Source organism: Phyllosticta citribraziliensis (genome assembly GCF_038025025.1).
Source record: "Phyllosticta citribraziliensis strain CPC 17464 chromosome Unknown J3D65scaffold_1, whole genome shotgun sequence".
Lineage (NCBI taxonomy): Eukaryota > Fungi > Ascomycota > Dothideomycetes > Botryosphaeriales > Phyllostictaceae > Phyllosticta > Phyllosticta citribraziliensis.
Genome location: NW_027117338.1, coordinates 3,081,823 through 3,108,578, shown reverse-complemented (window position 1 = coordinate 3,108,578; position 26,756 = coordinate 3,081,823). Strand labels below are relative to the sequence as shown.

Below are 26,756 nucleotides of genomic sequence, written 5' to 3'. Positions count from 1 at the left end.
CCATGTACACGGCACAAGTACACATCTCCCCGCACAGTGCATGCCAAAGAACCAACCTTTGACGTAGTATCCAGACGGTACGTGACTTGTTCTCGGGTAACGCTAGCAACACACGTGCAGGAGCCTCAACGGCGACAATAACCATCAAACTTGTCAAGTCGACAGGAGGGAACCAGTTGTGACAAGACGGGAGAGCGCCAAACCGGTTTAGGGCGGCTCCGAGCGCGCGTGGTAAAAACAAGCCGTTGACTCCGCCAATGTTCGCAACCAAAGCTGGTTGCGGAGATGACCTAAGATCCGGTCCCAGTATCGAATCGCCATAGCAGAAGCTTGGCCTTGGCCTGACACAGACGTTTCCTAGTGCCAGCCTAGTAACCAACCACTGAGAAGGCAGCATGGCGGAGACGGCCGGGTTAAGCACAGCCATACGTCCCTCGGCCTGAGGGCCCTCACTGGCCGGCAGGTAGCGCGCGCTGCCTCGTGATGGCGTGCATCGCAGTGTATTACGGCATGAACCGCCACCCCCATCTAAACATCGAAAAGTCGCAGCCGGGGTTTCTATGGAGAAGACGGGCATAATTGTTTTTTACAGCAATGCACGCTCAAGGGGCCTGCTAGGTAAATCAGCTGCAAAAAGCTAGCGGGATTGGACTGGATGAGTAATGTGTAACGGACTCGCCGTGAGGGAGAGCGCTATGTCGACGAATGATTAAGTCAAGACGCGGACCACTTTCCATCAGTCGCCGCAGTAAACTCAGAAGCTTCAGCCTTATCCGCCACACCGCCGCCCTGACCGCATACCGTTCTCTTTCGAAACCGGTACTCGATGTCGAAGTAGGCCTTAACTACAGCCCGCCCCGTAGGCTTCCCGCTCGGTCCTCTGAATTCCGCTTCTTCGGCATCTACTTGCTATCATCACTACTCGCCGCTTCCAGAATCCCTTTTGATGGCCACCTTTATAGGTAGAACTGGCAATTCTGCTCATCCAGCCGTAAGTCGGGCTCAAACTCTCTTTCCTGCTCTCTCAAACTCGGCTTTGCAAAATCTCTGCTGACACTGCAATAGTGCGACTTGTGCTACGCACGAAAGGTGAACCAATAAATTGAAAATACACAAACCCATCTGACTGGAACGAAGATTAAATGCGATCGAAATGATCCTTGTGGTAACTGTCTCGATGCCAACACGCAGTGTCTAAGAACGCGTCCGAAACGCGTCGGTAGGCCGAGGCAGTCGTCGACAAACCAGAAGTACGACACGAGACCGTGAGTCGTCTGTAGAGGGATTTCCATCTACTGACACCCCGCAGTGAAAAGACCGAATCGATGATTAATAGACTCGTACGATTGGAAGACTCGGTGACCCGGTTGACCACCGTCCTATCCAAAAGTCCCATTCAACAGCGAGATAGCGCATCTCCTTCGCCGCAGCCAGAAGATCTGAGCGGGCCCCGAGATCGGAGCCAATTACGAAGAGGTTCTAGCGAGTCGAGGTCCGAGGAAAGGGGCGGTCGTGCCTCGAAGAGAATGCGTGTGGAAAGTCCAGAGGATCGAACTAAAGAAGAACGTCAAGACAGCGCCGAAATCGAAACGCGGAAATGCCAGCTCGAACAGGATCTCGCAAGAGCAACCACCCTGGAGGCGCAAAAGTTCATCCAAGGGGAGCTGGCCGAGGCCTCTCAGAGTTTCCCCTCCGAGAAGAAGGCAGTGTTGGAGACGGCCTTGCGCTTCATCAACCAAATGTCTCATGGTGTCCACTCGGAGGCTACGCCCAGTACCAAAAGCTGCAGTGCCGACATCCCCGACATCATCAGTCCCCCGTCACCAGAATTCGTGCACTTGATGCTGGCTGGTAACGAGCCCAAAATCCAAAGCGCCTACGATGACCTGCTAACCAAGATGGGGCCTTCAGAGTCCCGATATTCGTACCCGGCCAACTGGTATCTAGAGTTCTCGTCCTTCATCTCGGCAAAAACGTTGGAACGGATGACGGTGGCTTTGGTGGACGCAAAAGAGGACGAGGCGACCCTTATTCAATACTCCATATGCGTCAACAGCTACGCCTACGCCTTCCTCACTCGCCTCAACGGAGAGGAGATGCACGAGCCCATGACCGAGGTCCTGGACAGATCCAGAGATATCTACCTCAGGAAAGCATTGATTGGGCTGAACTACATTAGCATACTGGCTAAACCTAGCCTTCCCTTGCTCCAGGCGCTTCTCTCAGGGGTGAGTGCAACGGATCGGGTGCTGATAAAGGCGTACTAACGCCAACTCCGCAGGTCGTCCTCCTCCAAAGACTCGGCGACACGCCGAAATGCTGGACTCTCAACACGGTAGCCTGCCGCGTCTGCGTAGCGCTGGGTCTCCACCACCCGCAGCCACTGAGCACTCCATACTCGGAGCAGACGCAGGAAGAAAAGGAGGCGCGCGCGTGTTTTCTGTGGACATTCATCTTCGACAAGGGCTCGGCTATGAGCCTGCATCGGCCGGTCGTGCTGCCCGTGTGGGACGTGCCAGTCGAAATCGCCGCGCCGTCGGATCGAGACAAGCCGTTTACGGCTATCTTGGCAGCGCTGTACCAGTTTGCTGCCGTGCAGGCGACTATCATGTGCGAGTTGCATTTCCAGCCTGCGCAGACCAACTCGCCGCAGCGGCAAGAGCACACCGTGTCGGCGCTGAAGAAGCGCATGGCGCAGATCAAGAAGCAAATCACAGAGGTACTACTCGCCAGCACGCTCGGGGAATGATTGATGCATTCCTATCTTAGAAAGAAAACACAAACGACACGGACAGACGGTGAAGATGGACCATTTCAAAAGAAACACACTAACAGAGCCACAAACAACAGCTCCGAGCCTTCCCACCGCACTCGACCGACGCGAGCATGATCAGCGAATGGACGTCGCTCGACTTCATATACCACTCGATCATGACGGTCATCATCCGGTCCGACAGCTCCATCGTGTCGGACGCCATCAAGCGCGAGGAGTGCCTGGAGAACGCGCGGGCGGCCTTCATCGCGCTGCAGAACCTGCGCCAGCACCTCAAAAGCGCTATGGACGAGAAGTGCTTCGCCATGTTCTTGCCTTGGTCAGTCTCTTCTTCCGCCGCTCAAAACATGCACCGCGAACAGTTGTGTTGGTCAGTTTTGCGCCGATTTCTCTTATGTTCTCCCTCTCTGTCTCTCCTCCCCGTGTGTCTCACGAACAAGCCTGTAAAGAGATGGGATGGGATGGAACGAACGCCCCCTATGGGCCAGCCAACAACAACATCAACGCGGAATGCAAATGTCTTTGTACACGGCAGCCCCTTATCTAACAACCCATGCAGGACAGTTCTATACTACCCCCTCCGGCCATACTACGTCCTCTTCTGCAACGTCGTCGCCACCTCGCACGTCGCCGACTACGAAATCATGCGCGACTTCGCCGAGTCCCTGACGGAGCTGCCCGCGCTCAACGACTCGGCCATCCGGCTGCAAAAGCTGTGTGCCACGCTCGTCGGCCTGTGCACGCCGCTGATCCAACGCGCCAAAGCGGCTGCCGCCGCCGCGAACCAGACGCCCGAGCCTGGCGCCGAAGGCGGTCCCAGTGCGTTGGGAGAGGCGGGAGAGGAGGGAGGCGTCGGCAGTGGCGGTGGCGGCGGAACGTCGTATGGAGCGAGCGGCAGCGGCGCGGGACAAGGCGCAAGAGGCGATCCAAGAGCAAGTCGGCCGCGCAGCGTCGGCGTTGGCGGCAGCGGCGGAGGCAGCGGCCAGGAAAGACCACAGCCGTTCTATCCCAACAGCGTCATGGGCGGGAGCACCGTGGCGATGATGACGCCCGAGCTCTCGCAGCCGCCATGGTACCAGACGTCCATGTATCCCGAAAGCGGAGGAGTGGGAGCGAGCGGAAGCAGAGCAACAGCAACAGCAACAGGAAGTGGAAGTGCTGCTGTTGAAGGAGCAGCAGGAGCAGCAGGCAGCGCCGGCGCCGAGGGCCCGCAGACTGGCAGCTCCGAAGAGATGTTCAACGCCCTGTTCGACGTCCAGCCCAGCCTCGACTGGCTGGGCGCCGACGTCTTCAGCAACAGCCAAGGCAGCGGCAACGGCAACAATGGCGCCTCTGGCAGCACCGGGTCGGGAGCGGCGGGAAACGCGGTGGTGCCCGGCTGGATCGACTGGGACGTCATGGGCGGCGGCAGTCAGGGGCGCGGCGGCTGGGGGTTGTGATGAAGTTGATTGAGGAAGGAAAAGGAGGAGGAGGAGGAGGAGAGGCAGATGCCATAGTGTCTTGGTCATCCATTCCCATACCTCTTGTTGCCATCGCTGCCGCCCCCGCCGTGGTCTCCTTTCGTCTCTCCGGCCCGCCCTTACTCACTCTACTTGTTCTCCCTGAACCCTCCACTTTTCAGATTCTTATTACGCAAGTTTGTTGGCGAGGACCTAAGCATGCAAATGCTTTCATCGAAACGTCCGTCGATTCGGCTCGAGAAACGCGGTTGGAAAAAAAGCAGGCCGGCATGATTCGGGACCGTTGTTTTATCTTCCGGATATGCCCTTCGCTTCGGATGTGGATAGCTTCCGCGGTCCGGCGGTTCAGTTTTCTATCAGTCTTGAATGCTTTTGTTATCGGGGACTGGCTTGGTCAGCTGCGTGGGCATTTTTGTCATACCGGATTCTCATTTGCGATGCGGGATGGATTTGGGAAAAGATGGGGGGAAAAGTCGCGCCAACTGTTTCCATAATTGGTCGCCATGCAAAAGGGGAAAAAACGGTAAATGCCTATAGGCACTAACTTTCTGTATTCTTGGCATCCATACCTTCGTCCCTCCGCAATAGTGCGAATGGCCTTTCAATACTGAGCAGCACTTGCTGCGGCCCGGAAGAGCCGACAAGACGGGCCATTGATGCCGTGCGCTTCCATGTCATCCCAAAAGTGTGGATCAGGGTTGTTCGGGTGCCAAACACCTCGCGCTCCTCCCAAAATATGTGCCCAAGCCTTCAGGGTGTTGGAAAGCGGATTGCCTCGCAGCAGCCTCCCGATCCCTCGTAGCTCGCAGTCCTGACCCAACTCGGATATGCCACATGAATCGATAAGGCGGGACGAGCCGTTCTTTTGCCGCAAGTATTGCCGGTTTTATTCGCCGTCGGGTTCAACCAGGGACTGACCGTTGCAGAGGATTGATGGCGCGGGGATTCCCAAATAACGGGCAGTCGTGGCCGAGTAGGAGAAGGAGAAAGTTGACACCAGCGAGGAGATCCAATGGGCTGGTTGTGTGTGCGGAAAACGTGAGCAGCTCGACAACCGGCCCGCAGTAGAAGGTTGTTTGTTCCTCGAGGCGAGCCTCGTCGTCGAATGTCATGGCGTTCAGTTCCAGTCTTGCGCCGGTGGGTTTTGCGACAGAGGGCTCACAGCCAAGCCACGCGTGTGGAAAAAGCTTGGGCACTTGGGGATAATAAGGATGCCGTCTGTCAAACAATCCTTCAGAGCCCTAAGTACTCGGCAATTTGTTGTGGTGCAATCCTCCGAAAGTTGTGTCACTTTATGTCTTGAGCTGGGAGGAGGACAATTTCCCCGGCTCCGTCCGAGACTGACCTAGAAGAGGCGCATGAGAAAAGTCACTGAAGTCAGGTCTGTGTTGAGACGGCGGAGGCTAGGGCAACACGGACGGGAGCGCGGCCGATTGCTTGCGGCGTGACGTTACCCGGTCCGCATGTCGGGCTCGATTTTAGACTTATTGCTATTCGCTATCGCTTTTCCATACCATCGGGTACGTGGTAAAAACACCCTGACGGGAACCATGTCATAAGAGCCCGCTGGGTGCCTGCACCGACGCTGGGTGACGATGGGGTCCGAAGGGCCATCCGATTCCGGTCCGGACATATGGGGTAAGTCAGTCCGTCGTCCGATGCGGCACCTGCGAGACGGCCTCGACTTGGATGGTCCAGGTGCGCACGATCGCTCTCTTGTGTGTCTCTTTGGGTAGGTGTTTGGTGTTGGCTTTTCTGGGCACCCTTGGGATCATCGTCGGCAGTCTCTTGAGCGGGCGTGGCTATACCTCATCCCATCGTGAATGACCTTCGGCGACCCCGAAGAGTAAGACTGCCATCTTTCAACTTCAAACGTCTTCGGATTCCGGAGGATTATTTCCTCTTCATTGCTTGCAGCTCTGTCAACGTCCGGATTTTTCTTCTCGGAGGTTTAGGTGACTTTCAATGTTCTACGCCGCCGGCTCGACTGATGCTATGTGGATCTTCCAACAGTCACAGTAATCCTCTCCTACCAATCAAACCACAGCAGTAGGTCTTTTGGCGAATGACTCACCTGTATTTCTTACCAGTATTACTGGTGGAGGTAGTGATGCCGTTGACCACTTGGAGTCTTTGACGAAAGCAAAACGACGAGGTCTCTGCGCCATGTGAACGCAGGGGAATTGATGCGGAGGCGAAGATTCCCCAGACGATCCGGATCATCAAAGGTGGAGACGCAGTATCACTAAGCGCATAGTCAGACTCAATGGTTCTCAGGCGCCTGTATGTCCACGAACGTTGTTGAATTGCCGACGCTGAACGCTACCAGGGCGCACCTCCGACAGGAAAAGATGTTCTTGAAGCAACAGGCAGACACTGCGAGCTCTTGCAACGAGATCCAGAATGGAAAGATTTCACTTTCTGGTTTGGACGGTCTCATTCCAGGTTCTCCAGCCGTCGGTCGATCTCACCGCTCCCTTGTGACGATGAGCAGGCCACAAAACGTTGGAAGATCACAACCGAATATGGAACAGCTCTACCTGTCAACCCCTCCACCGTTCTTGATATCAGTCAATGTCCGCTCTCCTTGTTGTAAGACCCGAGCGGATTTAGAAAGCCGCCCGATGGTGTGAGTAGCTTTTTTGGGCGCCCTTGTAGTGACGAGGAAAGAGAAGCTGACGTTGATATCAGGGTCCCTTCCAGTCTCACTATGGAAAACGGATCATGGCCAATGTCCGACTCCGCTTAGGCGGACATGATGGTTGCTCAAAAGTTCTCGGAGGGCGTAGTTGATATCCGTCCGAAGGGCCTGTCATATTCGTGGCACTTTCCTGAGCCGTGGCTGGATAGGATCCAATTCAGGCTATGCCAAGAGCATGGAGACAACAGCGGGGGCTGGACCATGCCCCATCCGACCAGACAGTTGTATCTCAAGTCGAAGCGCAAATTCAAAAACATCCGATATTTGTTTCTGGCACTGGAGAAGCCAAGAAAAGCACTCGGATTGGAGACCGGAGACCTGAAAAAGTTCCAGACAACAGATTCGGCTGCTTTGCTGAAAGGCTTTCCTGTTTGTCCTGTATCGGTCTGGATGACTCGAGGCCAGACGACACCATTCCAGAGACGATCCCCATATCAAACAAGGGAGAGGGAGAGGCTACCGGGTAATTCTACGTCAGCACCGTCTTGCTTCTTGTGAGCCTGATTGATAGTCGAAAACTCACAAGATCTCGGCAGAGCACCAGGGCTACGAATACGATTGTCGACCAAGAGAATGCGGACAATGGCTTCGAAACGAACGCAGCAAGACACGAGCGTCAAGTGTGATATTGCCGCCATCTTTGTCGAAGCGATGTCCAACCACAGTGACAGCGAACATCCCCCATCCTCTCGGCTCCTGGGCTTTTCATGAGAGACGAGGTCAGGTCAAGACCGGGTGCTGAGAAGGGCATCCATCCGCGACCTTCTTAACCAAAGCTGTCAAAAAGGGCTCTCCACGAGTCCATCGGAAACCGTTGCAAGATTGACTGCCTTTCGAGCTTTCTTCCTGCGCTTGCGACACGAGCTGCCTTCAGCAGTAACTAACCGATGGCAAGCGCTTGGAGGAGGAGCGAAATGGCGCCATATTTGCGCTGAAGGACAAGTGATGCGGGAGTCGTTTGACCAAGCCAAGAGGAAGCAAAGCAGAAAAAGCACCCAACTGAGCAATCGAGGGAGTTCAGAGCACAAGGCGAAGCACCAGTCGACCCTCTGCGGGTGCAGTCGACAGCAGCAGCGGCCACTACATCATCCGTCCTCATCGCTCGCTTCGCCGCCGGCCCGCACCGCACTAACCGTTCCGGCACTAGCGGCGCAGCGGCTCATCAAAACCCTTCCAATTCTCACAACTCCTCCTTTCTCTCGTCACGCACCCATCAGACAGTTCTTCTCAGCAGCCACTCGCAAACGCGGCGTCATGTCGCTTTGCCTGGTTATCCATTGCTGTCCAGCGATTCAGCGGTGCGCAGACGGAGGAGTTTTATCGCTCGCGGGACCCATAAGAGCTGGCCGCGCACCTATACGTTGCGTGGGCGGTGTCAGAGGGGCCCGACATGCCCGATTTTGTTTCTTTTTTCTTGTTTGATTTTTGTCCTGTGCGGGCTTGCTTGCTCGGTTCAAACGTACCCAGACGTCTTGCTTGTGCAGTGTCACCAACGAAGATGATGCTGTCTATGACGCGGGCGTGCCGGGTCAGCTTTTGGGTCGTCTTGCAGCAAGCTGGCAGGTCAGCCTCGACGACGTGGCTGCTGGACAAATTGATGAACCGCGTAATCAGTGGCTGGCTGGCTGGACAGCATGGCGCACAGTCGTTGGAGACAGGCCAGGACGAGAGCGGCCACTGCCATCTCGACTCGACTCCAACCACCATGTTGATGCGTGAAATTTTCAACCGCCAACTCACGTCGGACGGGCAGGGCACGTATTCACTCTCCGTCCGTCGCAGTCCGGCAAATCGCCTCTTCTCCTGCCCTGCCCTACTGGTGGCTGTCTACATACATACACCACTGCACAGTATGAATACATGCAAGTAGCTATAGCACCCGCGCGCAACGCGCGGGCGCGCGGCAGACGAGCTTCAAGGTTTCGGCATCGTCCCAACAGGCTTGGCCCGGCAAGGCCTTGCCGCACGCGGCGTTTCAGGCACAGCCACCTGGTCGTCTAGCCCATCTGCATGCCTGCCTGTCTGCCTGTCTACTAGTGGTCGGTAAGAAGGCAATTTAGTACGGTATAGTGGTATGAGTAGATGTGGTGATGTGGATGGATGTATGGATGTATATAGGACAACTACATGTACCAGCGCATATCCATCTCATCCATACGGCATACAAGCCCTGCCGTCCTCTCTATCCGCTTCAAATCATTGGCCGCAAGCAATCAAGCAAGCAGAGCGAAAACGCTACACCTTTCTCCAGAATATCGTAGAGAAAGTGCATCCATCCGTCCATCCAGTCAGCACAGAAGACGACAGACAGCTCCCACGTCACGCATCCACCAACCGCCGCCAGAGCAAACAAGGATATCGCTGCGCGGAGGTGAGGCTACCGCAGGCGGGGGCTGGCCGAGTCGAGTGAGCTGGCAGCCGTGAGGCTACCCAACCGCCCGGGAGCTACATGTAGACAAGACAAGCCGGGCCAGACGACTGCCAGCATACACAGGCGGCCAAGGGGAAAGAGATTTTTCAGATAGCGAAAGCACAGATAGATATTCCCCCCCAAAGTTAAATCAGCATCCGTTTGTTGCTACGACGATTTCATACATGTAGGAGCTTGATCAAGGCCCGCGATTTTCTCGAAACGAGGACAACGATGAAAGCTGAACGAGAGACGCGGAAGAGACTGTGGCGGCGCGGCATGGAGACACGAGGGATTTTTCTTTTCTTCTACTCAAGCTCAGCAGCTGCTGCTGCACAGGAACAGGACGTGTACATGTGAGGGTTTGGTGGTTTTCGATTGCAGACCGTGTCAGAACCGAGTGAACGACAGAAAAAGGCTGCTGGGGAGCGGGAAAGAGGACTGGAGAGGGGCTGAATTGGAGACGAGTACGAAGAAGAAAAAATCATGTCCGGGCCTTTCCTGAAGGCAAACGTGGCCTGCAATCCGAGACGCCGTCCGAATGCGGAGTGTGTTGTAGGGAGGTGTGAACGGGAAACATCATGTAGCTGGGTTCCTCAGTAAAGCAGAATAATTCTCAACTTGAAGAAGGCGTGCTGGGTATAGTGAAGCTAAAGCGGCGAAAGAGGTTGGGCGAGACGGCAGTCATGGGAATTGTTCCTCATCTGCCATTGACAGGAGCCGTGGGCATGGGCGGCGGCTGCTCGTCTTCCTCCTCGTCGTCGGCTAGTAGCTCCTCTGGGTGTCTGTCTAGCGGTCAGCATCGGTCGCGTGAGGTGGCAGTTGGGAAGCATACGCTAGCAGGCTTTTGACGTTCTTCATCTCGTAGTGCTTCTTGCGCGCCTGCTCAAACTGACGGTGCTTTTCCATTTCTTCCTTGGTCATGTCTGCCATCTCCTCGCCGTGCCTACCCTCATCCATGTAGTCGGGGTCGACAATGACGCGCTTGTCGCCGTCGGGCGTCTGAGGGACTGCTTGCTCTACCTCGGGCTCACCAAGATCGAGACCGGGAATCTCTTCTTCCTTGGAGGTCTTCTTCTTGGGCTTGGTCTTGTCGAGCTCGTCAACCATGAGCTCCTCGGCGTTGAGGGCGCTGATTTCCTCCTCGTCCTCGGTAGGGTCGTATTGTCTGGCATAGGGAGTTTTGGGTTCGGTAATCTTCATGGTGCTATCGCGCTGCTGCTCGGTCAGGTAGAGGTTGGCCTCGTCCCATTTCAAGCGCGGGCTGTTCTCGTCAACCTGAGAGTGGATCGGGGTTGTGGATGTACGGCGGGACGGAGGGCCGCGAGCGGCAGACGACGAGCGACGGTGGCCGGCGTTTTGGATGGTGTTTTGCAGCACGATTTCCTTTTCCGACATCTCCCTGTTCACCTGCGGGCGCTCAGTGGGCACGACCACGGGCGGAGGAGCCTCGCTGGGAGGCGAGGTAGAGGGGTGCGAGTAGGAGGGGTTCTTGAGAATGCCTGTAACAGCACGTGTCAGCATCGTTTGCAAACACCAGACATTATGCAGGCAAGACGGGCGAGCTCTTGACAGACGGGACGTACCTCTGGGGCGCTCATTGCCGTGATGGTGGGGCGGCGAGTGCAAGGGCTGCTGGCTTCGCGGAGAGTGCTGGGTCATTGTTGCGACGGGACGGATGGACAGCTGGCGGGCGCAAGCGCGGTGGAGGGTGAGGTGTTTGGCAAAGCTGCTGTGGGTAGAAGATGGGAGACGGCAGCGAAAGCGTCGACGTCGGCAGTCGGGATGGCAGGAGGGGTGGTGGAGGGGAAAGTGAGCAGAGGGTGATCTTTGCGTGGAAATGGAATGGAATGGTGAGCAGAGGTGGGCCGGAGTCAGATACGGTAGCCCTGCCACACTGGCACTGCTGGTGGGTGGTTGCCGCGGCGGGACCTGACCTCTGCTCAGAGCACCGATCGCGTCCAGCGGGAATGCCCATGACGTATGCGACCACATGCCCGTACACCCAATGCACCGTACATCACGAGAACATCAACGTCCAAATGGTCCATGTCTGCATTATTTGCCCGTCTCACGCTGCTCGAGCTCGACTCCCTCGATTCCTCCCCGGGCGCCTTGAGGCCTGTTGACACGTTTTCCCCGCCCCGTTGCGCATGCCACCGTCAGAGCCACTCACACGTCTGCCCTCATGTCCTTTTCGAGTCTATTGCAGATGTGACGAGTCAGTCGAGCGTCGTCGCAGTGTGAGGTTCATAGTGGCGCAACGAATGCAAACGTCGCTCTTGTTCTTCAGACTTGGTTTGCCAGTTGACCGCATGCACAACCAGCGCGCAGTGTAGTGGCGGCTGTGCCAGTTGGATTACCAGAAATACTGTCATCACCAAGAGACGACAAAGGAAGGACATGCAAGCCGCACTTACAGGAATGTGGTGGTCCCGAGGCCCTTGCAGCAGACAGCCAGCCATCCAGCCTCGTTCACGTCATGTCCAATAAAGGGTCGCATACAAAGGATTGTGTGGAGAGCCGGCGACGAGATCAAGACGGGCTGCATTGCAGAATCACGCCCGCAGGCCCGCAGGCAATTGCTGAGCTGAGCGGAGGCAGCGCAGTGTCAGACTCAGGTACATAAAGTAGATGTGTGTCTGGCAAGAAATTTCAAGTGTCGTCGCCGTCGCCGTCGTCATGTCCCATCTTTCAGGTCATCACCGCATCATGGGCGCCGCGCAGAGGGGCCCTCGTGATGATGGTTTTAGAAGTGGGTTGAGCGTGCTCTCGACCTACGCATCGGAGTCGCCAGCGGCACAGAGGTCCCAGAGGAAGTCGCGCTGGCGATGATTTGAGTTGGTGGTCTTGTTGTTTGTGAAAGGAGAGAAGGCCGTTGGGCCAGGGACAAAGTTTTTAAGCGTCGACCAGTCGGCTTTTTCTTGGCGCGCGCTGCACTGCACTGGACCTGACCGGGACCCAAGCACAGCCAACACGCACTGCACCGGCGCGAGGCGACATCTTTCCCGCAACCTAACGCAATTCTCCATCACCACCACCACCACCACCTCCAACACCAACACCACCTCACCTACCTCACCTCGCAACTTCCACCCTGGCCATCTGCAACCCCTTGAACACCACCGCCCCCTCCTCCACCACTCCGCCGCTGCCACCGACCGCCCACCCATCACATCACCTTTGCTCTCGCCATTGTCCCGCCGCCATCATCCTGAGCAGTTAACCAAGCTCTGCCACCTCCAACCCGACTCCCTCGCCGCCCTCCCCCTCGTGCCCTCGCGCCCTCGCCCTCTCTTCGCTGAAGCTGTAGCTTTGCCTCAATGGACAGAGACAGGGAGAACCTCTGGACCCGCCGCTCAAAGTGAGCTGCACCCCCCTCCCCAAGCCCGTCGGCGCACTTGTTGCGAGCCGCTCGCTGACCCTGCTTCTAGCACTTCCAAGCTCTCCCTGTCCATGAATCACACAGACCACAACGAAAACAAAGGCGAACACCCCACACGCGACTTTTCCAGTACCAAACGATTCGGTAGCGGGAGCTCCTCGCACGGCGGAAGGTCCAACCCGTTCAACGCCATCCCGCCTTTAGCCACGGCTAGCATATCTTCGCCGACATCTGGAGCCTCGACAGCCTTTGGACTTGGTTCGGGAGCTTTTGCCTCGTTTGGATCCGCCACCAAGACGCCAAAAACCCCAGGCACAGCTTTTGACTTCACAAAGGCCGCTGCTGCCGTTGCGCCGTCGCCCTCGACGCCGGCCCCCAAGGCTGACAAGCCATTGAGCAAGGCGACCGTGTCGACTCCGGCAAAGGCGGTGCCAGAGGGAACAACGGATGTCAAGGCCGTGTCAGGAGACCTGAGCTGGGATGTTCCCGCCCCGCTCAAGTTCACCTGGGTCGTCTGGTACCGCCCGCCCACGTCCAAAAACTCCGACTATGAAAAGTCGACGGTCAAGATGCTGCGCATGGCCACGGCGCAAGACTTTGTCAAAGTGTTTCGCCACCTGAAGCGGCCGTCAATGCTCCCGACAGTGTCCGACTACCACTTTTTCAAGGAGGGCATCAGGCCGGTTTGGGAGGATGACGAGAACAAGAAGGGAGGGAAATGGATAATGAGGTTGAAAAAGGGGGTCGCCGACAGGTACTGGGAGAGCCTTCTCTTTGCGCTGATTGGCAACGAGTTTGCGGAGGCTGGGGAGGAGGTGTGCGGAGCTGTGGTGAGCGTCAGGAGTGGCGAGGACGTCTTCAGTGTCTGGACCAAGAACGATGGAGGGCGCAATGTCAAGATACGGTTCGTACACGGCTTGAGCGGATCCCGCAGGGTGCTAACTCGGTACAGAGAGACGATCAAGCGCGTCCTGGCGCTGCCACCAGACACTCGCATCGAATGGAAGAGCCACGATGAGAGCATTGCCCAACGAAACACGCTGGATCAGCAACGCCAAGAAAAGGCGCAAGAGAGGCGGAGGGTGGGAGTTTCAGCCGAGGAATCTCACAAAGAGAAGGAGAAGGTGTCGACTTGATGATGGTTCAGTTCTACAAGCTTCCGATACCATGACAGCGGGTCCGCTTTGCATTAACTGGGTGGAGTGAATGGGCATTGAACTTTTGGGTTGCAAGGCATCTGCGTTCACTTCTGGCAAGACGCGCTTCTTGCGCAATGTATCAGTACTCTATAGTCAAGCGAAGCCTGCCGTTATTTGAGAGCCCGTGGGCCAAGAATGACTTTGGACGCTCAGTGCACAAGTACCTACCGTGACGTTGAAGCTGTACGGGGTAAATAAAGATGGCCACCTTCATGATTCGAGCCTGCATGTCGTGCAAAGCTGCTCCCCACAAGGGGTGCGGATTGTTGGTGTTGGATGTGGTCGCGTATGTAGGCTCATGTTGGTTGCGGCGCCATGGCGTTCCCCGCGGCCTTGTCACGGAAGGGTCACGAAGGGAAGGAACCAAGCCCACCAAACCGAACCGACAAACGAATGTCAGCGCCGCCCTCGCCGCAAACAATGGAAGTCGCGACTGGCAGTCTTTGGGCACAAAAGACCTGAGGGAGGTTTGGCAGCTTTCCATCGCGCTCCATGCTGCAAACTCCGGCCCAAGATCCTTTCCCACGCGCGAACGTACAACGAGTTCGCATCCTCTACCTCTATGGTCGACTTTCTCTACATCAAGACAGTAGCCGATTATCTCTTTCCTCCGCGTCAGGACCAAACGAGAAGACCAACCCCGACAGTGCGTCTAGTCCCATCCCACCGGCACTCCCTGATACTTTGCGCGGCTACTAATCTCACTTCGCTTCACCTGCAGCAGCCAGGATATGATACCTCGACACCGCAACGGCAACCCACACGACGCGGCAACCGCACCGTAAATTGCCTTGAGCTGTACAACGACTTCACACCACCCCGCCCACAAAGCTCAAGACTCATCATACGCGTCAGAGACCTTCACCATCGACCCGACGACGACCGGATGCCGCCATCCGACGACCTCGACCGAAAGCACTACATACAAGATTACAGGTAGGCAATGCAGGGCAAAAGGATTTTTGAGGGAGACTGTTCGGCTGAGTCGGAGTAGCAAACCTCGGGATGCCACAGAAATACCTTTGCCCGGCATGGTACCTCTGTCGGGAACCTCGCAATCTAGTCGGAAGGTATCTCGAATTCTCCGCTCGCCCACCCGATAATCATGCTAATCTTTTCCAGCCGGGAGCTTCTCATGCTCACAAACCCATAAACCGCCTGAACACCAATTCCGCCAGCCCGCTTTCGACATTTTCTGCGCATACCAACAACCCGTATGCAAGTGGCGCAAAGCGAGGACAAGACCAATCCTACGCGGCAAAAGCGCGGGGCAGTACGTACGGCGATACCATGCCAGATTTCCCAGACTCGACGAATACTAGAGCGCCTAAAAGGCAAAGGGTAGAAGATGTGCACAGAAGCCAGTCGAGCCCCGCAGCACCAATGGTCGATTTGACAGAGGACGAGCCACCCACCACGTCAACGGGGCGTCAGCCTGCTGGCACTATCGGTCAATACGGGAAACCCATCAAGGCCCATTCCATTGACAGTGACCGCTCTACCACCGACGTCAAAAATCGCTCCGGATATTTTTCAACGGCTGAGTACAGTGCAGTGAACGATCGACTAGCTTGCAGGGCTCCAAGGAAATATGTCCAAGCATCTGGGGACATGAGGCCCGCATCCAGTACGATGTCTGAGCTGTCCGAGAAGAAAACAGCGCGAAACCCGCAATCAATTGACAGATTGATGGAGGCGATTGGCCCGCAGCCAGACATTGGCACGTTCAGTCCCAGACGCAAGTCACAGTCAAAGGATGTTCAGACCGCCACAGAATATGGTTCGCAGAGAAGAATCACCCAACTTCCAAAATCCCTGAAGAGACCAGATGCCATCGAAGAGGTCCACAGCCGGCCGGCTCGAAACTCCCGAATAGAATCTGAAAAATCTCTGTCCTTCTCGACCACTTCACCTGCAAAACCCCTTGTGCTTGCCTCTAAGCCTCGGCGGTGGGAGATTCGTGAATTCTCCGTGCGCTCTACCAAAATCAAAACCGACGGCACACTTGCTTTGGAATACAACCTGCGGCGTTCTCGTTTTGAGGTCGTCAATAGGGATGGTCCTATCGTTCAAGGGACCGGACATCTGTTCATCGACACTGGGAACATAGCGGAGGTATCCTACAGTTCGTCGAGTCCATGGAGAGTTCAAATCATCGATAAAAGACGCGATCATTGGCAGAAATTCGAAATCGTCGCCAAAAATGACCTTGTCGACTTTCTGGAGTACGTGCAGGAAATGGGATTAAGGAAGCTGGAAGAAAAACACAGGTGATATCATGACAATTTTTGTCATCAGGCATTTGCTAACTCGATTGCAGTCGGGAGATGGAGGCCTTGTTCCAAACTCCATACCCGTTTGTGTCGTCCAATCCGCCGGGACTGGACGAAGAAGCCGCTTTGCTCCAAGCCAGGACGCGGGGACGAGACGAAACGCCTCACCAACATGAACCCGATCACCGCACTGATGTCCGACGGGAACGACCTGCGAAATTGGTATCGCAGATGCGTCCGGAAATTGAGAAGGCGTATGAAGATCTTGAGCCGGCATGGAGGAAACTGCGCAGAAACGACCTAAGACAGACTCGTTCAACCGCCCGAGTTGCAGATGATGAATACACTTCAACTCACCGGAGAGTCAAGGAAGAGGAGGCAGCATTGACCCCAAGACCGCCTAAACTCTCTGAAGATCCCGGATTCGGTCCTGAATGGCCACATCCAGTGGTCTTTCCCTCCACTGGACGGTACCAGTCGCAAGTGTCCTTCTCCGATCTCCAGAGGCTAGAAGACGGTGAGTTTTGGAATGACTCTGTCATTTCATTTTGCATGGCTTGGTATTTGCACGAAGCAAAGGAAAAAATTGGTTTCGACGAGACCAGGATCCACATTTTTTCCACCTATTTCTGCACCAAGCTCTGGGAGGCACCAACGACGAACGGCATCAACTACGGCAATGTCGTACGATGGACGTCCAAAATCGATCTCTTCAGTCGCGACTTCGTCATCGTGCCGGTCAATGACGCTGAACACTGGCACCTTGCCATCATTGTCAACATGAAAAATATAAGCAAGAGCCTCGACGAACGTAAGCGCCTCGACGAAGAAGCGACGGCCTCGGACCAAACAGCGGAAGGTGATGAAGTTCAGCCTCAATCTGAATTGAAACAAAACCTGTTCAAAACTCTGGGCGCTGGAAAATCCGGAAAGCTGAGTGGTAAGCTAAGCACCAGGGATCAGTTCCACGGAGATGGACGACGTCAAACGGCTGACCATTCCTTGAAGCAAAATCGAATAACAGGCTCAATAGTCCTGCAAAGGCTGCGGTCAAGAAAACATCAAGCATTGACCCAGATTGGTAAGTCATCGCGACAACTTTCAATCTTCCCTGCGCTGACCGTCCCAGCACCACGGTCATCGTATTTGATTCTCTCGGCGCTACCCATCCCAAGACTGTCAAGACTTTGAAGCAATACATCATTGCGGAAGCAAAGGCAAAACTTGGTCTTGCGCTCACCGCTCGAGACATTCAAACCATCAATGCAAAGGATATACCTCTTCAGCCCAACTACTACGATTGTGGCGTGTTTGTTTGCGGCTATTTCGAAAAGTTCATGCAAGACCCAGACGGTTTTGTGAAGAAGATCATGTACAAAGAGATGGACCGCGTTCAAGACTGGCCTAATCTGGACCCCCTCAACATACGCCGGAGCACCCTCATGACGCTCCTCACTCTGCAGCAGGGGCAATACCGGGAAAGGAAGGAAGTGAAGAAGAAGAAGAAAAAGGAAGAGGCTGAGAAGCAAAACAGCGCGACTCCAAAAGAAAGTTCGCCGGCAAAGGCTTCCACCGACTCGTCCGATGACAACGCGCAGCCAGTAACACACCCGCCACAGCCCCCAACAGAGCTCTCCACTTCTGTCTGGAAAAGTGCGCCTGACCGGGAAACTGCGCCAGAGAGCCAAGAGAAAAAACATCTCAGGACAGGGAGCCCTCAAGTCGTTATACCGAAGGAAGTTCCTACACCATCTACGGATCCTCCCGCGCAAGCTGCGGCTGTCGGAACGCCTTCCAAAGCGCCAGAACAGACTGCCAGCAAGCACTTGAGCAAGAGGTCGAATTACGACGATGTCAGGGCGTTCAACGCCGACCGGCCTTCAAAGAAGCCAAGGCTGGAGGAGAGAAAGTCCGAGTCACCTAGCAAGAAACCCAAGTCTCCATCGCCAAAATCTCAAACTCCAAAGGAGGCGCCAAAAGCTAAAACTCTTTCTGCGGCCGAGGGTTCAAGGGAAGAGCCCGTAGAGATCGACAGATCCGCTGTTCAAGAGCGGCCATCCAGCAACAGACGGGCGCGTGAGTTGCGGACCGAGATTCCGGAATCTCCTCCACAGGAGCACGCGGAGAGCGTGGTGTATCCAGATGGACGTAGCACCTCGCTCCATGATAATCAGACTGCGCACGGTCATAGGACGATGCGCAGGGTCCGGCGGACCCATGCGGAATTGAAGGAGCTATTCGACAACGACAACGACGAGGTCATCGAAGTCCAGCGCACCCCACCGCAGCCGGAATACCAATCCGACGACGACGAGTTCATCGAGGATCCTTCCGAGGTGGACTTGGTGCGACATCCACAACACCACGACTATCATCAGCATCAATGGCAAGCAGACGGCGGAACCACGGGTGTGTACGGAGATTCGGAGATGCAAGAAAGCCAACAGCCCGAAGGTCTGGAAGACTGGACGACGGACCTGGCCCGGCACGCACACGGGCAAGGCGAGCCCAAGACGACACAGTGGTCGCCACCGCCAAAGGACTTCCGTTCTAAGAATTACCGCCCTGATCTCCATCGCTCCGAGGACTACAGCCTGGATATGCGAAATGGCTTTCGGCAGCACGAAGTGATTAGCCTTACGGACGACGACGACGACGAGTGATAGCCACCGGGCTTTGTCTTCCACATCTACCAGCTCATCTGCCACATGCCCCTCTGGCTCCGAGCCGTGGAGAGCGCGAAATAAGAATCGATGTTTTCCTGTGCGGGTCGGGACGCGACCTGCTCTCCATCTCTGTCTCAAATAGTCGCTGTCTTTTTCCGGCTTGCATGGGCTAAGGCGTCGGCGTCGGCGCCGGCGTTGCCGCTTCATCAGCGCGCCTCGATGCACAACGACCAGTGTTGTGGCCGCACATATGGTTCCGAGAGCGTCTTTCTCCACGAAACGAGGCAGTCATCTTTGCAGAATGCACGGATCCTCTTTTCTTTCTCCGTCAGTCATGTGTGTCTGTCTCCCTTTCGCCCCTTTCCTCGGCGGCCAGTTTGACCACTGCGCCACGACGCACACGGCAAATGAGATGGGAAGGCAATGGTCGGTGCCTCGGCTCTGCTGGCCCCCTTGCGTGGTGCGAATCAGTGGAGGCACGGTGCGTGCATGGCCAAACTCTCTGATCAGGTTTCTCTTCTCTGGTGTTTGTCATTTCTGCTTCTCCTTTTTCTGTTTGCCCTGCCTCGAGCGGTTGCTGGTGCGTGGGAGGGACTGTCGTCTTTATACCCGGAGGGTTCGAAGGGATGATGGCGTGGTTGCTTAGCTGGTGCATGGTGCGTGGTGGGATGATGGCGTAAGGATGGTAATGTACAGGGGAAATGCACAGACAAGACAGTGTTGACGGGCATCCTTATTCCTTTTCTTGCGAGAGTGATCTCGTCGCGCGTGCGTGGATTGAGAATCTGTCGCTGCAGACTGAAGCGATCAAGGGGTGGTGAAGAGGCGAGAGAAAGTGGGAAGGGGGTGTGACTGACTAACTATTGACACGCTCTAGATCTATCTATGTCATGTCTTGGTCTATCCCACCCGTCCAAGCTCCTCTTCTCCTCCACGCATGACCATTATACCGCTTCCCGCAATATCTCCTTCTCCGCCTGCCGGCTCCCGTCTATCGCCTTGCCCAGCGCACCGTTCCACCCGCGCCCACCCATCGTGTCGGCACTCTGCTCTGCCGCTGCCGCCGCTATCGCATCGTCGACGTCTGTTGCAAGGCATGTGTCAGTTAGCATGCACTTCTTTCTTTCACGCGGCGTGCATGGCATGGCACCAAGTGCACTGCCTAAGCCGATAGGTAGGTAGGTAGATAGGTAGGTAGGTAGGTAGGTCATCCGCACCAGCATACTCCTTCTCGCCGTCGTCGCCGGTCCAGCGGCTCAGCTTCTCGCGCACGAACTCGTCAAAGTCCCATTCGCGCGGCTCCAGCTTGTCGGCGCCGGCGACCCAGATGTAGGTTTCGGCGCGCACGACGGCGGCGGCGGGGTGGTGGGGGATGGAGGGAGGCTGTTGTTGTTGTTGTTGAGGGGTGTCGGCGTCGTCGGCGGTGCTCGTCCCGGGCCCCAGGATCACGGCGTCGACGGGCCGCCGCTCGTACTCGTCGCCCTCGAAGCGGTCGAGGCGCCACAGGTCGGCGGCGGTGAGGCCGGTGACGAGGGTGCCGCGGACGCTGCTCGCATCTTCCTCGGCAGAAGACGTTGGAGTCGCGGCGGGCAGGACGGCCGGGTAGTCGCAGCCGCGCACGCGGTGCCGGACGTGGTGCGGTAGCAGGGCGGGATAGGTGCGCAGCGGCGAGACCTGGCGCTGCAGGGCCGAGGGCGTCGTGGTGCCGTGGATGACGCGGTGCAGCACTTGCGGCGACATGAGGGTGCCGTAGAAGAAGGCGGTGTGGAAGGCGTCGGCGGGGGAGGGGTCGGCCATGATGGGCGTGGTGGACTGGTGCGGTGGGCTGCTGCGAAGGTCAATTGGATGGGCTGTACGGGATTGGATTAATGTTGTGGAGGTGTTGTTGTTGCACAGGGAGGGCATGGGTGGTGGAGTTGGAGATAAGACGGAGATATGCGACTCAGCCCTACGCGAGCGAGGGTGTGGCTAATGTATGTGGCTGCGTGGCTGGTGCGGAGCGGAGCGGGCGTTTTGTTTCGTCAGGGCCCGTCAGGTCGTCCGGGTTTGGTTTCGGTGTCACTTACAGTGCTGCTCATGCCTGACAGCCACTGGTCGACCTCACCTTCTCAGCTAAGCTACCTGTACTGACCTCTCACTTCTGCACTCTCCAATCCACGAATACGCTGAAATCTCTGGAAAAGGCTACCTTGCCTGTTTCCTATCTCTCCGCCTCGCTCCCATCCACCCCTCGCGTCGATAGTCCAAAAGACGAGATAGACAATCGTTGTCCTTGCGCTCATCTGTCCGTCATTTGGTATCCACCATCAACCACGCACGACCGCTCGTCTGCTCCGCGCGCTCCTCCAGCCAACGAGCCACTCCTCAAAACGCCTCGTCTGCCGCCGCCCGCCGGCCACCACCGCACATGCCCCTCGCAGACTACCTGCCCGAGTACCTGACCGCAGAGGCTGGCATCATGGGCATCTTTGCTGCCGCCGTGCAGCACATTGCGCCGATATTGTAAGCACTCGTCCTCCACCTTGCGCACGCGACGACCATTGTCGGGAGATCGATCAATTGCACTGACGGACTGCCTGCCGTGAAGCATCGTCTCGTCGCCCGTCACTTCGTATGCCGACCAGATATACTCGATCCACCGCACGCGGTCGTCGGCGGGCTTCTCGCTCGACATACCGCTGATCATGCTCGTCGCCTCGATTCTCAAGTACGCGCCACCCATTCCTCCATACAACATATGCGGTGCCATCCCTTTTGCGCAGAAGCCGAAGAAGAACAAGACAGCTAACGCGGCATGCCCTTTGTCACCAGAATATTCTACTGGCTTGGCGCACGCTTCGCCCTCTCGCTCCTCTTCCAAGCCGCGCTCATGGTCGGCGTGCAACTCCTCCTCCTCCACGTCGCGCTGACGCACCGGCCCTCGCCGTACGCCGCGTCCCACAAGCCCTTCGCCGGCGCCTCCGCAGCCGCGCCCTCGCGGCGGCCGTACAACTTTTGGCAGTGGCGGCCCACGCGGCCGTACTGGGCCTTCCTGCTGTACTTCACGGGCGCGCTGCTGCTGCTGCACGTGCTCGTCTCGCCGACGGCGCTCTTCGCGCCCTACACGTCGCTGCTCGGCTCCGTCGCGCTGGCCATCGAGGCCACGCTGCCGCTGCCGCAGATCCTGGCCAACCAGCGCAGCCGCAGCACCAAGGGCTTCCGCGTCAGCGTGCTGGCCAACTGGCTCGTCGGCGACGTCTTCAAGCTGTGCTTCTTCTTCTTGAGTCCTGACGGCGACGTCCCCTGGGCTTTCAAGTGCTGCGGCCTCTTCCAGGCGGCCTGCGACGCCTATTTGGGATTCCAGTGGTGGAGCTTTGGTAATGGCAAGGCGGTCGGCGATGAGGATCATAAGAAGAGCGAGGGGTGGGCTGAGAAGCCGCAGGGGGCGGTTGGGAATGGGAGTCCGCTCTGAGCGCGCTCGAAGAGGCGGAACGAAGCAGACTCCTTCGTGGGAGTCCCCTGAACCCCCTGCTCCCCCTCCTCTCACACCTCGCCCCTTTCCCCCTCTCACGCTTCTCGCACTGCCGCACTGTACAACCAAACACAAAACATCAAAAAAAGAAAGAAAGAATAGACGGAACGGACAGAACGTAATAGAAGGCCACTAAAGGATAGATTGGTAGACGGCTTTATGGGACGAGACGGATGGGTACGTGTGCGAGGAAAAGCGGGAAGAGATGAAGTAGGCAAAGGAGAGTAGGGAGCAAGAGAGGGAAGTGGAAGAAGGCAGGAAGCAGGAAGCACGCACGCAGGACGCGCGATACCTCACGCATCACAGAGAGGTGGTCAATTTAATCAATTCAATCAATGGCATGGCATTGGCAAGCCACAACGACAACCATCACATCAACAATGAAGCAATCTGTGTGCGTGCGGGGACCAGGAGAAGAAGAGACGAAGGGACGAAGGGAAGAGAAGAGAGCATGGTAGAAAGACGAGCGTTGAAGGAGGAATAGTTGAGTATATACTATGCATGTAGTCTACATAGGTACACTATACAGCGCACGCACACGGTCTACTTGTTATTACTTGGCCTCCGCTCCCCATCCGGCCAGTCGTTCGCAGTCGGTTAGTCAGTCAGTCAATCCACGGACAAAAGCAAGCCACAGTAGCCTCAACACCACCCAGCCAGCCAATGCCTCACAACAGGAACAAACCCATCAACGCTCGGAAAAGTGTGCAGAGCAAGAAAGAAAGCAAGAAAGCAAGCAATCTCGCACCTCACCTCACCTCACCCGAGGACGTATCCTCAAATCTTGCCTTCACCCGCCTCCTCACACCTCTTCTTCTCATCGCCAACATCCAACCCCAACCCGACAACACTCGCCTCCCTCACATCCGAGCAGAAAATCTCAACGACGGGCTCTTTCTCTTTCTCCTTCTCCTTCTCCTTCTGCCTCTTCTCCTCCACACCCCCAACCCCATCCCCATCCCCATCCCCATCCCCATCCCCATCCACGCCCAGACGATCATCCAACGACAACGACGTCAGTAGATCCGAGGTAGACGTAGAGGTAAAAGAAGATCTCGACGCCGAGCACGACGCCTCGCGCAGCAGCAGCAGCTGGTGGCTCTGGCTCGTAGTCGCCGCACTGGTGGTAGCGTGGCTGAAGTGGCTGCGCTGGCGCTCGCGCAGCATCCACTCGGCGAGCGACGAGCGCAGCGAGGCCGACGCGCTGGCCGTCTCGCTCTGTCTCTTTGCGTCGGCTGGTGTCTTGCTTGCGTCTGCGCCGGGCGTGGCGGAGGGGGGAGTGTGGGTTCTGCGGCTGCTGTTGCGCTGCTGTGCTTCGCCGAGAGACGGTGCCTCGTCTCCTGCATCGGCGTCAAAAGATGTAGAAAAGGAAAGATCCCGCTCCAACCGTGTCTTGGATTTCATGACAGCCGGAGCCACCGCTGATGCCATCGCATTCTCCGGCAAAGCAGGCACAGGCGTCGTCGCATGCTGTTTGCTCTTGCGACTGCGCCGACTGCTCCCGCGTCGGGACAGCGCCGCTCGAATGCTCGAGCGCTGCGACGCAAAGCCCGCGCTGGTCAGCAGCGGCGTGACGTGGCCAGCCGCCAGGACGGCTTCGAGGAATGACGGGTCGCTGTCGACGCCAGCGCTGGACTCGGGGTGCGAAGAGAGGGAGGACGATGTGCATGTCTGGAGTGTTGCCGGCGGCGGCGCTTGTTTGGACGAGAGGCGAGACAGCGAGGCGCGGAGCTCGCGCGCCCCTCGAGAGCTGGGCGTCGGCGTTTCTGGTCTGCAAGGCGGCACCTGGTCAAATTCGCGGCTGGCAGGGTCCCATGGCGGAAGAAGGGATAGGTTTGCCTTGGCCCTGGATCTTTGCTCTCGGGAAGGTCTTCGAGGGATGGGAGTGACTTGAGGAGACGGTGGGCTGGCAGGCCGGGATGGTGGTTCAGGGCGTGTTGAACGGCGGAGGCGCAGAGGCAGCGGGGCGCTGATGCTACGCTTTGCGCGATGTTTGGACTTTTTCTTGCCCTCACCGTCGCTCGCGCTGCTAACGGCACATCTGCCATCTGTGCTGCTTCCTGAAACTGATATGCCACTGTCCTCACGAACCCAGTTGCTCTCCTGGTCCTTTCCCCCATTCTTGAGTTTTCCACGTAGCAGATCGACTTCTACCTCACAAGCTCGTACCATGGTGCTGAGCGGACTGCTCGAACAACGCTTGCTTCCAAGACTTGACAGACTAGTCGTGCTGGCGTTTGCGCTACTACATGCGTATAGCCCTCCACTGACCGCAGGACTAGTGCGTGGGCGTGTACCCAGCGGACGCTGCCGTGCAGCGCGATGTTGGAGTGACAAGAGTGCTGGTGAAGGTCGTACCGGACGAACAGAGGGTCTGATTTGCGGCGGGGGACCTGAAGGGGTGCGTATTCGTAGAGAGGAGGGAAGCTCCGACGGAGACTCGTAAATGGCACTGCTTGAAGAAGACGGGGCCATGTGATGCACTAGATTCGTTCTGCTTCCACTACCATGGAAGTTGTGGAAGGACATGGATCGCGGGCTACCAGGAGGATAGGGATGCATGGCACGCCAGGCCGAGTCTGCAAGCGGGGAGCAATAGTTGCCATGGCGAGGCAGTATTTGACCATTTTGGCCAGCGGCGTCGTAATGAATGACGGTCGAGACGCTGAACAGAGAATTGGCACTGTTGCTGCGTTTGGCAGTCGGACGCTGCGACCCAGACGTAGGAGGGGTACGCGTAGGAGGTGTGTATATTCCAAGACCGGGCCGAAAGTCGACGTCTCCTGTATGAGGAGTACTTGGAAATGAAGGTCCCGGAGTGGACGCGGTAATGGAGTGCGCGAAAGACTTCTCAGAGTCATTGCGGCTGGGTGGGACCTGTTGAGTGACGATCCCCGTGCCATCCTCCAAGCTAGAAAGTTTGCTCCTTTGTCGAAAAGCGCAGCTTCCAAAGAGCGAAGCTTCAAATGGGCGGCGAACCTTGCTGATTATGGCAAAGAGCGTGCATGATGCGATTCTGCATATGTCAGTGGCTTCTCCTGTATTTACAGGTTGCAACCTACAGAGCAATCAAAGATATCGCAACGCTGGAGCGGACAGCCGCGCAGGCACTGCCTACTCTCCAGAATTCTTGATTATTGTTGGGTCCCGGTTCGGTCAAGAGACAGATCGGTTGTCTGACGGCTATGATTATGTTCCAAATCGTCGTCAGAAACCAGAAGATGGGAACAGCTGCCGCCAGACGGTACGCAACATCACAAATGAAGGAGACTCGACGGGCGTGCGTGTACTCTTCGGTCCAGACGTGCTGGCGGCGTGAGATGAAGGAATGTAGGATGAGGTAGCAGATGGAGAGAACAGCCTGTGCAAGGGGTCAATCGAGAGACAATCAAGAGGAGAATATCTTCATGACGTACCGATATGATAGTCAATATTGCCGAAGGTAAGACGGTAGAATCCATGCTACGAGCAGCAAAGAGGGCGAGCATGGTCACAAACGGTAGAAGAGAACTCCAGAACAGGAAGTGTAGACATATCGTTATGGCGAGAAGGGTAATTTGACGGCGCTCCGTAGGCCCTCCTTCAAGACGACGGAAGCCCAACGACCTCATATAGACAGGCAGGAATGCGGTGGATGTCGCAGAGAGGAGCAGACAGGTGCTGCGCAGGAGGATCGAGGGGGTGTGCAACTTGACGGAGAGGCACACTGAGACGAGCCATGAAGAAGTTAAGTCTTCTGTTGGCTTGAAATGGGGTCCTCAGTCGAAGGCTGGGCCAGGTTGCGGCGGCTCGAAGGCAGGACAAGAAGGAACGATGTGCTGCCAGCCACGTGCTCCGAGGTGCTGCACTCAAGGGCGAGCATTCCTCGGCCAGGAGAACGCGCAACTGTCGCGCCAACCCAAGAGATGCCAACCTCTTCGCCCTCTTCTGGGCATGCACTCTGCAGATCCTGTCCTCCTGAATGGGCACTGCGGGCTTGAGAAGATGCCACCTTCTACTAAACTTACGATACATTTGATACCGCAACAAATCCACTCAACTCCAGTCTCCCGAATAGATTGTCGCGTAACAGCCCCGACCAGCTGTACCGCATATTTCTATGCTCTTCCTGTCTCTTCTTTGTTGCGCACTCATCTGCGTCGCTGGGCGTTCTTCAACGAACATTCTAAAGCACCCACCACATGCTTATCTTTAGGCCAGCCTCTGCCCACATTCTCGAACCTATCCACTTCGGGGCTACGGCGGAGATTCTTGGCGCGACTTTACAGTCAACGAGCTCATTGCTGCCTTTGTGGATATTGAGGCTGGCCATCTTTGCTGTTATCAGGGTCCAGCGTCCAGCCCAAACCAGGGTTTGTCCAGCCTTGGCAAGGCGATT

The 26,756-nt window shown here is 56.6% G+C and overlaps 8 protein-coding genes across 8 annotated transcripts; 5 read left to right on the top strand and 3 right to left on the bottom strand.

The window, feature by feature from the left end:
* The first annotated feature begins 789 nt into the window (after positions 1–789).
* J3D65DRAFT_47895 (uncharacterized protein) lies at positions 790–4,373 on the top strand. The gene is made up of 8 exons (XM_066796564.1): positions 790–991; positions 1,066–1,089; positions 1,138–1,265; positions 1,310–1,851; positions 1,912–2,228; positions 2,282–2,719; positions 2,851–3,092; positions 3,333–4,373. Exons 1-8 carry the CDS (start codon positions 947–949, stop codon positions 4,210–4,212), a joined length of 2,616 nt encoding a protein of 871 aa, XP_066660304.1. The 5' UTR covers positions 790–946; the 3' UTR covers positions 4,213–4,373.
* A 5,760-nt stretch (positions 4,374–10,133) lies between these two features.
* J3D65DRAFT_599653 (uncharacterized protein) lies at positions 10,134–11,006 on the bottom strand (the record flags this gene model as incomplete). Its single annotated transcript, XM_066797913.1, has 2 exons — positions 10,134–10,846; positions 10,931–11,006. The coding sequence occupies 2 exons, from the start codon at positions 11,004–11,006 to the stop codon at positions 10,134–10,136; spliced, it is 789 nt and encodes a 262-aa protein (XP_066660303.1).
* Positions 11,007–12,238: 1,232 nt separating this feature from the next.
* J3D65DRAFT_47820 (translation initiation factor eIF 4e-like domain-containing protein) lies at positions 12,239–13,936 on the top strand. The gene is made up of 3 exons (XM_066796558.1): positions 12,239–12,708; positions 12,779–13,633; positions 13,682–13,936. The coding sequence occupies exons 1-3, from the start codon at positions 12,668–12,670 to the stop codon at positions 13,863–13,865; spliced, it is 1,080 nt and encodes a 359-aa protein (XP_066660302.1). The 5' UTR covers positions 12,239–12,667; the 3' UTR covers positions 13,866–13,936.
* Positions 13,937–15,560: 1,624 nt separating this feature from the next.
* On the top strand, positions 15,561–18,864 carry J3D65DRAFT_664264 (uncharacterized protein; the record flags this gene model as incomplete). Its single annotated transcript, XM_066802730.1, has 4 exons — positions 15,561–16,198; positions 16,249–17,141; positions 17,210–17,282; positions 17,331–18,864. 4 exons carry the CDS (start codon positions 15,561–15,563, stop codon positions 18,862–18,864), a joined length of 3,138 nt encoding a protein of 1,045 aa, XP_066660301.1.
* Positions 18,865–18,991: 127 nt separating this feature from the next.
* On the top strand, positions 18,992–19,753 carry J3D65DRAFT_47748 (uncharacterized protein). The gene has a single exon (XM_066796556.1). It carries the CDS (start codon positions 19,118–19,120, stop codon positions 19,511–19,513), a length of 396 nt encoding a protein of 131 aa, XP_066660300.1. The 5' UTR covers positions 18,992–19,117; the 3' UTR covers positions 19,514–19,753.
* J3D65DRAFT_611650 (uncharacterized protein) lies at positions 19,692–20,761 on the bottom strand. The gene is made up of 2 exons (XM_066798936.1): positions 20,085–20,761; positions 19,692–19,951 (listed from the first exon to the last, which is right to left on the bottom strand). Exons 1-2 carry the CDS (start codon positions 20,662–20,664, stop codon positions 19,812–19,814), a joined length of 720 nt encoding a protein of 239 aa, XP_066660299.1. The 5' UTR covers positions 20,665–20,761; the 3' UTR covers positions 19,692–19,811.
* A 718-nt stretch (positions 20,762–21,479) lies between these two features.
* J3D65DRAFT_545927 (PQ loop repeat protein) lies at positions 21,480–22,318 on the top strand (the record flags this gene model as incomplete). Its single annotated transcript, XM_066796792.1, has 2 exons — positions 21,480–21,574; positions 21,679–22,318. Coding segments are annotated over 2 exons (735 nt in total), but the record flags the coding sequence as incomplete, so codon positions are not given.
* An 837-nt stretch (positions 22,319–23,155) lies between these two features.
* J3D65DRAFT_664261 (uncharacterized protein) lies at positions 23,156–25,866 on the bottom strand (the record flags this gene model as incomplete). The annotated part of the gene is made up of 4 exons (XM_066802729.1): positions 23,156–24,499; positions 24,737–25,394; positions 25,441–25,739; positions 25,795–25,866. 4 exons carry the CDS (start codon positions 25,864–25,866, stop codon positions 23,156–23,158), a joined length of 2,373 nt encoding a protein of 790 aa, XP_066660297.1.
* Between the last annotated feature and the right edge of the window lie 890 nt (positions 25,867–26,756).

Coding starts and splice junctions, on each gene's coding strand:
- J3D65DRAFT_47895 (XM_066796564.1), top strand. CDS start 947: ATGGCCACCTTTATAGGTAGAACTGGCAATTCTGCTCATCCAGCC. Junction 2,229..2,281: donor TCCAGGCGCTTCTCTCAGGG/GTGAGTGCAACG, acceptor CCAACTCCGCAG/GTCGTCCTCCTCCAAAGACT. Junction 2,720..2,850: donor TCAAGAAGCAAATCACAGAG/GTACTACTCGCC, acceptor CACAAACAACAG/CTCCGAGCCTTCCCACCGCA.
- J3D65DRAFT_47820 (XM_066796558.1), top strand. CDS start 12,668: ATGGACAGAGACAGGGAGAACCTCTGGACCCGCCGCTCAAA. Junction 12,709..12,778: donor CTCTGGACCCGCCGCTCAAA/GTGAGCTGCACC, acceptor CCCTGCTTCTAG/CACTTCCAAGCTCTCCCTGT. Junction 13,634..13,681: donor GGGCGCAATGTCAAGATACG/GTTCGTACACGG, acceptor AACTCGGTACAG/AGAGACGATCAAGCGCGTCC.
- J3D65DRAFT_47748 (XM_066796556.1), top strand. CDS start 19,118: ATGGTTCCGAGAGCGTCTTTCTCCACGAAACGAGGCAGTCATCTTTGC.
- J3D65DRAFT_611650 (XM_066798936.1), bottom strand. CDS start 20,664: ATGGCCGACCCCTCCCCCGCCGACGCCTTCCACACCGCCTTCTTCTAC. Junction 19,952..20,084: donor CGGCGAGAAGGAGTATGCTG/GTGCGGATGACC, acceptor GCCTTGCAACAG/ACGTCGACGATGCGATAGCG.